Source organism: Prionailurus bengalensis, chromosome E1 (genome assembly GCF_016509475.1).
Source record: "Prionailurus bengalensis isolate Pbe53 chromosome E1, Fcat_Pben_1.1_paternal_pri, whole genome shotgun sequence".
NCBI classification, from domain to species: Eukaryota; Metazoa; Chordata; class Mammalia; order Carnivora; family Felidae; genus Prionailurus; species Prionailurus bengalensis.
The window spans coordinates 46678933-46692050 of NC_057347.1; the positions used below are offsets into that span (position 1 = coordinate 46678933).

The following is a 13118-nucleotide window of genomic DNA, read 5'->3' on the forward strand; positions in this document are numbered from 1 at the left end:
GAAGTCTGGAAGCGCCAACAGCCATTATTTACAAAGCCGCAGCCTAGAACAAAATGGGAACTCAGAAGTGGGCGGGGAAAAAGTGATCACCCCTATATCCTTGATGACATCACAAACCTCACACCAGGCAACGTCTCCAACCAGAACCACACCTCTGGTTCGTCACATTGGTTTGGCTGGGTCACCCTTCATCTGCAAGCTTAAGGACCCCAAATTAGAAAGCAGTACACAGAAACAGTGACGTAAGGAAAAGGGTGGAATTTAATCTTTATTTACAGGACACTGCAAGATATGAGATTCCACAGAGAAATAAGAAACCCACCGAGAGGAGAAGCTTCATACAGTTTGTACAGTTCAGAACTGTTCAAGTATAGTTTCCATTGTAAAAAGTGCTACAATAACAAAACACATTTAAAAAGAGTTCTTAGTAGAGAAAACAGTAAGACAAACTTATACCAAACATAGTACACAACAAACAACTTTATGCCTCAGCTGTACAATCTAGAAGTTAAAGGTCCCGGGAGTGCCATCCTGAACTTGGAATGTGTAGCTTTCAGAGGTAGTTTCTGGCACAACATTTTGATCTTCTTCTTCCTGGAAGTATTAAAAAAACAAAACCAATCAATATAATCCCGCAAGTATGGCACATTTCTAAGCAGCAGCCTGCCTAGAAGTCTGTATTTACTCCTAAGGTCTTCACCTACGTTACCCCTCTAATCAATCCTATAACATATTTCAGTATTTCAAATAGTGATCGCAGAGCTGCTGAAAACTTGCCAATTCAGGAGTGCCTGGGAGAAGATTCTGAATGGATTCAGGAATGCTACCACAAGAACAAAAAAAAAAAAAACAAAAAAAAAAAGATTTTCTTCCCCACCGGCCACTTTCCAGTAGGAAATGAAAAGGCTTATTAACTCCTGAGTGTAGTGATGGGGTTGGGCCCCTCCTCCATCAACTCCTACACAAACTTACTCTCCAGACATTCTAAAATCCCTATAAAGCTATTCATTTGAAAGTACAGTGGTGATTTAAAAAATTTTTTTAAATCTCTCAAGATATGATCATCAAGCCAAATATTTGAGGAGCAAACATATACATTATGTCCTACTCACAGTGATATTTTGCTAAATTTAACAAGGTCACGAGGCTCATTTAAAAAGTCTAAGGAGGGGGCGCCTGGGTGGCTCAGTCGGTTAAGCAGCCGACTTCAGCCCAGGTCATGATCTCGCGGTCTGGGAGTTCGAGCCCCGCGTCGGGCTCTGTGCTGATGGCTCAGAGCCTGGAGCCTGTTTCAGATTCTGTGTCTCCCTCTCTCTGACCCTCCCCTGTTCATGCTCTGTCTCTCCCTGTCTCAAAAATAAATAAAATGTTAAAAAAAATAAAATTAAAAAAATAAAATTAAAAATTAAAAAAAAATAAATAAAAATAAAAAGTCTAAGGAGGGGCGCCTGGGTGGCTCAGTTAGTTAAGCATCCGACTTCAGCTCAGGCCATGGTCTCACGGTCTGTGAGTGCGAGCCCCGTGTCGGGCTCTATGCTGTCAGTTCATAGCCTGGAGCCTGCTCCCAAGATTCTGTGTCTCTCTCTCTCTCTCTCTCTGCCCCCCCCCCCCCCACTCATGCTCTGTCTCTATCAAAAAATGAATAAATGTTTAAAAAAAAGTGTAAGGAAAAAATCTTATGGGCTTGACTTTGTGTATTTTCCAACTTCTGTTAACACTACCCTGTTACTCACCTCTACAGAGAAATACTTCTCAATCAAGTTTAATGAAGCTTTGTACACAGACTCATTTTCATGGTTTTGTAGCGCTTCAATTTTGTCCAAACCTCCGCATTCTTCAATCATTATACTGAGTTTCTCAGTTTCACCTAGTTTCTCAGCAGCCTAAAAACATTCTCAGTTTACTTGAATTTACTGAATGTTCCATTTTAGTGATAAAAACAAAGTTTATGTTTGGCTGTTGATATATGTATCAGACATACACTTGGAAGTTCCTGCCAATAACCCTATGAGATCATTTTATCTCCAGTTTACATTTTTTTAAAAATTCAAGGTGATCAGGTGCACCTCGGTGGCTCAGTCTGTTGAGCATCCAACTTCGGCTCAGGTCATGATCTCATGGCTTGTGAGTTCCAGCCTGGCATCAGGTTCTGTGCTGACAGCTCAGGGCCTGGAGCCTGCTTTGCATCTCTGTCTCCCTCTCTCTGCCCCTACCCCTCTCACGCTGTGTCTCTCTCTCTCAAAAATAAATAAACATTTTAAAAAAATCTTTTTTTTTTAATTCAAGGTGATGAGATCTGTACTTGCTCTCAGCAGCTACTTCTGGAGATCTCAGAGATCTTCCAAGTAGTTCTCAGTAATTTCTTTGCATCAAAATCATCCAGACAAATTTAAAAATGACACCATATCGGGTTGCCTGGGTGGCTCAGTAGGTTAAGCGTTCGACTTCAGCTCAGGTCATGATCTTCAGATCAGGTTCATGGGTTTGAGCCCCGCGTCAGGCTCTGTGTTAACAGCTCAGAGCCTGGAGCCTGCTGTGGATTCTGTGTACCCCCCTCTTCTCTCTGCCCCTCCCTGCCCCTTGTACTCGGTCTCTCTTGCTCTCTCAAAAACAAACATTAAAAAAAAAAAAACAAAAAAAAAACCCACTACACCCAGGTTCAATTGATCTTTGATGGGAACAGAAAATTACTGTTTCATAAAAGCACCTCAGATAACACCAAAGTGTAGTCAAGGTGGAGAACCACCATCTAAGGGCAAAGATGGCCTATGCTGCATAAAAACAAATTTCCCTGAATGGATTATTTGCTGACATCAAGAATTTATTAGTATAAAAATGATATTATGGCCTTTTTTAAAGTCCTCAAATTAGAAGACAAATATTTACAGATGAAATAACTTTCTTCAAAATAACTTAGAGAGGGCTTGGGTAAGGCAAAGTAGGAAAACAGGCCAAATGTTGACAAATTATTTATGCTGGATGATGAATACACCAAGCATCATCATTCTAGACTCAACTCTTTGTAGGTAAAATTTCCATAATCAGAAGTCGTTAGGTAGGACCTACCTCCCACCAACCACTGTGACTAAGTGCCACACGCTAGGTCAATTAGGAATAGAATCAGAAAAAAACAATTAGATAACTAAGTCATCAAAATCTAATTTCACCAAAATTCAGTAGGATATTGGAGAATTAAAGATTCTTGATAAATTAGATGGGAATGAACAGTGTCCACATACGGATTTGATTTCAATTCAGGTCATCCACTTAGATCTCTTATAATCCCTTGTCACGTCTTACCAAGAGTGTGGCCCACATTAAAATAGCCTTTCTAATTCTGTGGCCTACTAAGTAAACTTAGCTGCCCTACCCTGAGTTTAAATCACTTATCATCAAGCCCAACTTCCAATGCTACCTTAACACCTACCTGAAAGATGTTTGAAATGGCATCCAGAATAACCAGAATGATTTTGGTATCTTTTGCAGTTAAGAGGTTCATCAATGGTTCTATTATGCCACAGTGAACGAGGTATACAATCTGCTCAACTGTTCCGCCACTCGTATAGTTGGTCACAGCCCACACAGCTTCCTTTTGTGTCTTAAAGTCTGCCTAATAAACATAAGGAAACAAGTTTACTTCAGAAACGATTGTAAAACTAAAATTCCAAAAGTATTGTTTTAGAAAAACAAGGACACAAACTACCAACTGATTCCATCCAACCTTAAACGTAAGAGGTCACTGGCTACTATTTAGCAAAGAACTACAAGTAGAACCAGCACTGGCACATCAAGAATCTTATCAAGCACAGCTCTCCCAAGTGTCCATCCATAAATACTAACATCCTTCGATTAAGTTAAGACTTCATCACCTTAGAGAGAACACCAACGAGGAATGGAACTAATCCATGATTCACAACTTGCTGTATCTGGTCCTGGCGACCAGCTGTGATGTTTGACATTGTCCACGTAGCTTCCTTCTGAATATTCGTTTTGGCGTTCGTTAGTAGGCTGGGAAAGACAGCAAGTGCTCCCGCATCTATTACAACCTGAGTCTGTTCATCTGTCCCAGTGACAATATTTCCTATGGCTCTTAGCGCAGGAGTCTGAAAAGGAAATGTAGATGCCAGCTGTTAACTTTTATTTTTTCAGCACTGCTCCAAAAGTCTATACCCCAAAGGTTTTGTCAAGTCAGAGCCTCATCATGGCCCTAAAATAGGTAATATGTCAGTATCAGTTTATTAATTGACCATGCTTATGTTTTCTATTCTCATCTAAAAGTTAACAACTGGGGTGGGGGCGTGGGGTGGGGAGGTGCCTGGGTAGCTCAGTCACAGTCAGTTAAGCATCCGACTTCAGCTCAGGTCATGATCTCATGGTTCGTGAGTTCAAGGCCCACGTTGGGCTCTGTGCTGACAACTTGGAGCCTGGAGCCTACTTCGGATTCTGTGTCTTCCACTCTCTCTGCCCCTTTACCACCCACACTCTCAAACATAAATAAACACTCTCTCCCTCTGAAAAATAAACATTAAAAAAAACTTAATGTTAACAACTGGGGCACCTGGGTGGCTCAGCTGGCTGACTGTCCAAATCTTGATCTCAGCTCAGGTCATGATCCAAGTGTCATGGGATCAAGCCCCCCATCTAGCTCCCCATGGCGCGTGGAGGCTACTTAGGAATTCTCTCCCTCTGCCCCTTTCCCCTCGTCAAGCTCTCTCAAACTAACTAAACTAAACTAAGCTAAACAACCAACTAACTAACTAACTAACTAACTAACTAACTAAATAAATAAATAAATAAATGATAAAGTTAACAACTTACCACAATGGGCAATTCAGTAGCTCCTAGAAGCTTCACAAGTTGGGGCACAACTCCTGTTTTCACGACCATTTCAATCCGTTCATTTGGACCATCAGTAAGGTAGGAAATGGCCCAGCAGGTATCCGCTAATACTTCTGGATCATCATGATGCAGAAGACGAACTAAGGTAGGAAGAATCTGCTCAACAGCATCTAATGGGGGTGCAGGATTCTTGTTGCGACAAAGGTTCGAAAGTGTCCAAGTAAGGTTCCGTAAGTAACCACACTGAGGGGAAAGAAAAATGCAATGAGAGGTCCTCTGTATTTTGAGGAGATGGGAAAAACTGGAATCAAGAAGCGAGTAACCGGACTTATGTTAGTAACTTACTGCTAAAGATGACATATCAGGAACAGCAAGGAGAGCCAACAGCGGGTCAACTGCACCATACTTGATAACCAAGTCTCGGAAAACTGAACCATCACCTAAACAAAGGCAAGGTTAGTTTGTAAACTATTTTTCTAGCACCATTAGTGTACAGTGACTGAATGGGTCTTAACACAAAGACAACACTGGGAAATCCCTAACTTACTTAGCCACCACTTTCACCCCTGATAAGCATGGAAGCAAAGAAACTTAAATCTTAACACACAGGTCACTATTACTTACGATAAGCCACTTCTTCCAACCTCAGTAGGATTAGAAACAATCAGTCAAGAGAATTTTAAATCTGGGGCGCCCGGGGGGCTCAGTCGGTTAAGCATCCGACTTCGGTTCAGGTCACGATCTCAAGAGAGTTCGAGCCTTGCCTTGGGCTCTGTGCTGACACCTCAGAGCCTGGAGCCTGCTTCAGATTCTGTGTCTCCCTCTCTCTCCCCCTCCCCCACTCACGCTCCCTCAAAAATAAACAAATAAACATTAAAAACAAAAAAAAAACCTCTCTTAAAAAAAATCTGTTTTAAATCCAAGTACCTGCAATGTTTCCTAGAGCCCATACAGCTTGCTCACTGATGTGGGCATGGGAAGAGGCCAACAGAGAAATGAATGCTGGGATAGCACCTCCATCTACCACAGCCTTGGTCTGTTCTGATGTACCGGAAGCAATGTTAGTGAGGGCCCAAGCAGATTCGAACTGAATGGGGCTACAATCAGTTCTGCCCAAGAAGGACACAAATTTTGGAATCAAACCAGCTCGGATTATGTTGTCTATGGGAGGCTGTTTTTCCCTAGAAAGCAGTTTCCTAAGGGTAAGCAAAAAGAAAAATGAAAGTTGAAGAGGAATAACAAGAGTGTGTGTAAAAATCGATTTAAAATGCAATTCAAGAGTTTAGAACTATAGATAACCTTTTAAAGTCATGCAATAATGTTGAGATATCATGGAATTTAAGAGGAGATTAACAGACTGGTTGCAATGGTGCTACCCAGGTGGTGTCTTTAACTACCTTTTATCCAAAACTGAAGAATTACCGGTAATGGAAATTAGCCTCTTCGCTGCATCCGCAGAAACTACTTTAGATCTTGTCACTTTAAAATTTCGGCAGTCTGACAGAATTACACTACCAGTGGGGTGATCTGTGTTTCCCTAACTACTGGTGAAGTTAAACATCTTTTCCTTCATCATTTGTCACTTGGATTTTTGAGCACAATGTCAAACTATAGAAATTATTAATTCTGTTACAAATGTCACAAAATACTTGCGTTTGATGGAAAGTGAGTAAATGCACCATTCTAAATGCATGTGCCAATCCCACTTACTGATTCCTTTCTCTGACACCGCTTTGAAATGCCACTTTAACAAAACTTTGTGATTTACTTAAAAGGTATACCAAAACGTTGACAGTGATTATCACTGGGGGTGGGTGCGACTTGAGGCAATTACAAAATTACAGTTTCACCTACGGAAAGACTCTAATGAAATCAGGCTTTTGGCCAAATTAACCTTTATTTTACCCATGCCATCTGTCTGTCTCTTTCCCAATAACAACAAAAATCTAAAAAGGCTGGTATCTTAGTGATGTCATTCATGCTATAGCCGAAAAGACTTACCTAGCAGCTTGAGTAGCCTGGAGCTGGCTTTCCAAATTGTTGCTATTTATGCCTTTGACAATGTCATCAACAGACCAATTGACAGTGCCCTGCAAGGACAATGGGATCAATTTTGCAAATTATCGTTTTTAAGATTAAATATAAACAATAAAATCTCTACCTGGCACTGTGAAGACCTTTTCTGTGAAGACCTTCTTAAAATCAGTTACTGTAAGTTTAGACTTATGCGGAATTGTGCCCGTTAACTAAATACCCATTATTTTAGATGTAGAAGAGCATTCAAACTTGGTGTTATGAATCCCTGGAATCTCAAATTATGGAGTATTAAAGCATTTTGTCACTCAAAGAGGAGACTGTGAACAATCTAGTAAATTAAATTAGAGCAGTTTGGACGTTGTTCTGCATTAGTCTCAATCACCCACATTCAGATACGCTGTCAGGGAGAAAAGGATGCAGTTATATAGGCAACGTGCTAGGGAATTTTCACATCGAAGCTTATAATCTATGCATTTCCACAGTACAGTGCTACAGAAATGTCTCATGTTGTGAACACCACAGAAGAGCTTGAGAACCAGTACTACAGTTAACTCAAAAAGACAGTGCCCCTTTTTCCATAAGAGCTTACAACTTAATAAGGGAAATGGGAAAAACAGACACCATAAAATAAGTGGCAAATATACACACATTCACTCTCCATTTGTGATGCACAGCTGGGGTGCTACGCGAATTCTGAAAAGGGGACATTTTTCCTACCAGGTTGATCAAGGAGTGCTGTAAGAAGATAGGATTTGAATATAGTACTCTACAGATAGCACATAGGTACTACTTCATGAAAAAAAAATATTTGGAGCTCTACAGGAAAGCATAATGTAAAAAAAGCAGGAAAGTTCCCAGTATCTTTTAAAGATAAAAAAAAAAAAGATAATCTGAAAGTCTAAGATGGATCGAATTTACAAAAATAAACCTTCCAGGGGCACCTGGCTGGCTCTGTGAGCGGAGCGTGCAACTCTTGATCTCGGGGTTGTGAGTTTGAGCCCCACATTGGGTGTGGAAATTACTCAAAAATAAAATCTTAAAATAAAACTTCCAAGAATATGGATTTAAAACTACCAAAGTTTTTGAGGTGTGTGGGTGACTCAGGTTAAGCGTCCAAAACGATTTAGGTTCAGGTCATGATCTCACACTTGGGGAGATCAAGCCCTCGTCAGGCTCTGCATGGATAGCACGGAGTTGCTCGGGCTTCCCCCTCTTCCTCCATGTCTCTCCCACAAGCGCACGTGCACGCGCTCGCTCTCTCAAAATAAACGTTAAAAAAAAACCTACCAAAGTTTTTTCAGCAGAGAAATAACAAGTCTAAACAGTATTTTAAGACTATTTTTAGGTATATAGTGTGTGGCATAGAATGAAGGAAAAGATAAATTAGAAGATCACTGAAAATATTCCAGGAGAGGGGCACCTGGGTGGCTGAGTCAGTTAAGCGCCGGACTTCGGCTCAGGTCATGATGTCGTGGTTGGTGAATTCAAGCCCCTCATTGGGCTCTGTGCCGACAGCTCAGAGCCTGGAGCCTGCTTCAGTTCTGTGTCTCTCTCTTTCTGCCCCTCCCCTGCTCATGCTCTGTCTCTCTCTCTCTCTCTCTTCCAAAAATAAACATTAAAAAAAGTTTTCTTTTAAATATCTCAGGAGGAAAAACATCTGAACAAAGATGGTGGAAAATACAAAAAATAGAGAACATCCAAAAAATTGGAAAATGATTGGTTCTGGACACACTAACTTTCAGTTAACGCTGGAATGGCCAGTCAAGGTACCGAACTGGTGGCTAGAAATGCAGGGAAACCTCAAGGGAGTTTAGAGCTAAAGGAGACCTTGGAATCAGTTATGGAGAGTGGGCAAGAAAGAAGACAACTCATTAGAATTACTGATTGGGGACAGAAAAAAAGATCTTCGCAAAGTTGATAGTTAAAACCATTAGGCTGGGAACGTTATTTAAATTCCTAAGAAAAGCACCATATTGATCTTCTGAATCGACCATAACTCCTAACCTACTACATATTTACCTGGTTGTTGCGGTTTTCCTGCAGTGGGGACGTTGCATCATCAGGAAACGAGCTTACGTTTCTCCTTTTCAGCATCTGGTCATCCTTCTTAGCTTTCCTCAGCTCCACATTAACTTCTATTCGGCGGCGCCTCATTTCCTTGAAAAAAGACATACCACTTCACCTATTGTATCAGTTTTTCTGGCCAAGTGAGAGCACTTATTTCAAATTTCCTCCAAGTTTTGACCCCTTCCCAAGTGTCTTTGCATTAAAAAAAAAAAAATAGCATAGGAAAGCAACAGAAGGTACTCACTGTACTGTCTTTCCCCTTGTTCTTGAATCTGTTAAGGCGGGCAGCTGGTGAATTAGCATTCTCGTTGGTGGACATGGCTGTGAAACAAAGGGAGAAAGCTAGAAGACGGAGGAAAGGTAAGATTTCTCCATCATTTTGCTTGGTCAGTAAGAGGAGCATTAACAGAATCATCAGGCATGTATTGCATCCACACTTGTCTATTAGAGGAGCAATTTCCGCCTTCAGCACTACGAAGCACTGAATTGGCCAAACTGTAGTAGTCCCCTCCCCTCCCAAGGGCCGAGACTTCCCGGAGCAGGGCTGTCCATCAGAAATAGAGTGCAAGCGGTATAAATTTCAATTTCCAGGTCTGCATTTTTCAAAAAGCAACAAATGAAATTAATTTTAACGTCTTATTTAGCCCAACACACCCAATATATTCTCATTTCAACATGTTATAATATTTCGAGTCATTGAGATATTTTACATTTTCTTCATACTAATCCTCCGAAACCTTGAAATCCTGTGCGTACTTTAAGCTTACAGCATATCCCAATTTGGACCAGCCACTTGGGTTGGCTGGCTACCACACTGGGCAGTGCAATTGGACTATTTCAATTAAATAGTTAATTGAAGACAAAGTAGGAGAACTGAGCTCACAGTTAAAATCAATGTCCTAGGGGAAATAAATCCAATATCCATCCTCTGGAGGCTCTATCTACTGTTTTTAAGTGGCCAAAATAGGTACATTCTCCACACTTGAAAATTAAGGAGAAACCTGGCGCCTCATTACACTACGGAACCTTCCCTAACATTTCCCGTCCACACTGAAAACTTGAGACGCAGTTGTCCACCTTCAGCATCTCATTTCATTTCCAGGAATTTCGAGTGAATGCACTTAATTAGGCGGATCTCAACTGTGCTTCATTCAGACTGAGATCTTTAAGAGCAATCGCCAAAAAGTGCCAAGTACAAGTCCCCCTTACAATTTGTTAGCTTTCATTCCGTGTTCTTTGACGAAACGGTGTCACAGCCCGCCCTGGGCCTGCGTATTAAGAGAGAGTTCTTCCAACTGCCACCCCCATCGCCAGGCCCTGCCCCTGCCCCTGCCCCCCACCCGGGAAGACGCAGCGGGGAACGGGCGGAGGAGGGGGCCGGGCCGCCTCCCCGGACTCTAGCCCTCGGGCCTCACCGATTTGCCGGGCCGCGATGCGCAAGGGCTCTCCGCTGCGGTTCGCACAGCCGCGGCGCCCTAAAGCCCAAGCACTCGCATCGCAAAACAGCCGCTTCGTCAACGAACGACGCCCCCGAGGCCTCGTCAACGAGGGAGGCCAAAGCCAGGTCGGGCGTGTACTCGGGCCCTCCCCTCCCGCCACCCGCAAGCGGAGCGCGGCCCGCAGCCCGCAGGCCTGCCGTTACGCTCCGGCCGGACTCCGGCCCGAGTTCGTACCTACACGGCCGGCTCAGGATTCCACAAGACGCGGTACGAGGCGCGCAGGGTGCAGGTCAGCTGCCCTGAAAACGTCCACCACGGCTCAGCCCAAAGACGGTGTGGCTCGTGCTGCCGGCCGGCGCGATTTAAATTTCCCGGTGTCCCCGCATTCCGATTGGCTGGTTCGAGTCTACGCCGTGTGCCCATTGGCGGATTTGAAAAACACGTTAGGGGGGTTGGTCGTAGGGCCAAGAAGAAGCAAGGATAGCATCGCGAGATATGGGAGCGGCCGGGCAATCCCAGAGCACTTTGCAGTTCGGAGAGGAAGGACTCCAGATCCCAGCATGCAGCGGGCAAGTTCTCCGCCCTGCTTTGGCCCGAACCTCGGGTCTTTGCAGGGAGATTATGCAAGTGACGTCGCTCGCTGCTCGTTTGCCTGGGCGGCTGCTTCAACCAAAACACCACAAATGATTTCCAAAATGATTCCCTTTAAAAACCTTGACATAGAGGAGGTAGATTAAAAAAAAAAAATCTTGATATAGAAACATACCGCTGTGCGTTTTTTCCCTGCTAGGACACGGAAGGAACTTGGCAGGGGTTTCTGACCATTATGGAGAGAAGGGATAAGGCAGGCTTGTGTTACATTTTTTAGTTTTAATTTTTTTTAGCTTGTGTGGTAAAAGACTGCATAGAAGCCACAAATATGCTAACAAAAGGCTTTTTATGGCTTTTTCTTCAGACACTCATTTATTTTTCAATAATTTCAAATACAGAAGAATTACAAATCTTTATGCAGATTTGCCAAATTTTAACATTTTGCCACCTTTGCTATTTGTCTATGTACACACACGTGCATGTGTGTATAATGGCTTGGCTTTTACATTTACTTTCCAAACCATTTGAGAGTAACTTTCAGATATCATGTCCAAATACTCCAAATACTTAAGTGTGTGTCTTCTTTTTTTTTTAAGTTTATTTATTTTGAGAGCACAAGAGGGGGAGGGGCAGAGAGAGAAGGAGAGAGAATCCCAAGCAGGCTCCACACCATCAGCACAGACCCCCGAGTTGGGACTCAATCTCACAAACCATGAGATCATGATCTGAGCCGAGATGGAGTCAGTTGCTTAACCTTCTGAGGCACCCACGTCCCCCTTCAGTGCGTATCTTCTAATGACATTCTCTTATATGACCACATCACAGTCATCAAATTCAGGATAAATGAATTTTTTTTTTTTTTTTTTTTTTTTTTTTTTTTTTTTGTAATCTCTACACCCAATGTGGGGCTCAAACTCATGGCCTGGAGATCAAGAGTCACATGCTATCCTGGCTAAGCCAGCCAGGGACCCCAGGACAACTGAACTTTGATGCCATCATTTATTATATAGTCTGTGCTCAAGTTTTGACAATTGTTCCAATATGTTCTATGTGGCATTTTACACATTTCTGAATAACACGTTTGCATTCTCTTGCCGTGTACTTTTTTTTAAAGCATCATGAACGGTTATCAGAGCATCAGAATTAAATCTTTTTGGTTTTCTTTCTGGAATTTTTTTTTTTTTTTGTATTCTTAAAAGGGTGTTTTTAGAAGTGTTGTACTGGTTTATTTTTTAATATTAATAAATTCACTACAAATTATTTACGATAAATAAATTCATCTATTGTTGAAGCCATTTTGCCAGCCTCACTCATTGTGTCGCAGCCATGGGATTCATAGATGGTTGATTCTACTCCCACCTACTCAAGCAGCATGATCCCATCCCCCTAAGTGCAAAAATGTGAAAGGAATTCACCCCAAAACCGGTCACTGCAAGGGATTCTCTTGGCTACTGTGAATGGTTTAGAGGCAGGCATGTGACCTAAATTCATTCAGTGGGGAAGCCTATGCCTTTTGTTTAATGACTGGAGGTAGGAAAGCAGGCTCTGTTCTTCTGAACTGGGGGATGTGAGGCCTAGACATCTGAATAGGACAGTTGTAGAGAAACTATGAAAGCTCTGATCAACAGCCTGCCCTACCTCTGAAGGTTGCAATTATATAACTTTGCAATTTTGTCATCCGACACGCTTTCTTGGTTGTTTAAGCTGGTTATATCAGGTTTTCTTTTGCTTCAAAATACGGAGTACTATGTGCCCAAAGCTGTTCTAAATGTTTTACATATATTAATACATCTAATCTTCACAACTCTGTGTTGTACCATTATTATTACCTGTACCATTTCACAGAAGAGAAGACTGAATCGTGAGTGGTTAAGTAGCTTGTCCTGGTTCACACAGTCAGTAAATGGTAGACGGGATTCCGACCCAGGCTGCCTGGCTCTCAACCACTATTCTATACCCTCACCTGAAAACAACCTGAAACAGAAATACAATGTGGAATCTGAGAGAGTTGCCTTTGAAAGATACAACGTTCCCCTGGGGTAACCATAGACCTTCCCTCTTAGCTCCATCTAGTTTGGATGGAGATTCAGGAGAGAGCCTTGTCTGGCCAGGGCCAGTCAGTACCTTCCTTCCCCAGACACAGGA

General features: G+C 42.4%; 1 protein-coding gene across 5 annotated transcripts; it reads right to left on the minus strand.

The window, feature by feature from the left end:
- Positions 1–243: 243 nt before the first annotated feature.
- KPNA2 (karyopherin subunit alpha 2) lies at positions 244–10874 on the minus strand. Of its 5 annotated transcripts, none has more exons than XM_043585021.1 (11): positions 10617–10874; positions 9188–9264; positions 8896–9033; positions 6841–6929; positions 5767–6035; positions 5185–5279; positions 4819–5082; positions 3870–4103; positions 3428–3610; positions 1734–1883; positions 244–594 (listed from the first exon to the last, which is right to left on the minus strand). In XM_043585021.1, the coding sequence occupies exons 2-11, from the start codon at positions 9260–9262 to the stop codon at positions 502–504; spliced, it is 1590 nt and encodes a 529-aa protein (XP_043440956.1). In that variant the 5' UTR covers positions 9263–9264; positions 10617–10874; the 3' UTR covers positions 244–501. The 5 variants fall into 5 exon arrangements, with proteins under 5 accessions (XP_043440956.1, XP_043440959.1, XP_043440958.1 ...); XM_043585024.1 differs by having other exon boundaries at positions 10621–10753; XM_043585023.1 differs by having other exon boundaries at positions 9188–9285; positions 10617–10750.
- Positions 10875–13118: the final 2244 nt, after the last annotated feature.

Bases quoted from the DNA above. Each gene is read 5' to 3' on its own strand.
- KPNA2 (XM_043585021.1), bottom strand. From the start codon at position 9,262: ATGTCCACCAACGAGAATGCTAATTCACCAGCTGCCCGCCTTAACAGA. The intron at 5,280-5,766 runs GTACTTGGATTT...GCCTTTGTTTAG, and splicing joins GGCTCTAGGAAACATTGCAG to GTGATGGTTCAGTTTTCCGA. The intron at 1,884-3,427 runs GTAGGTGTTAAG...GAATGTTTTTAG, and splicing joins CCATTTCAAACATCTTTCAG to GCTGCTGAGAAACTAGGTGA.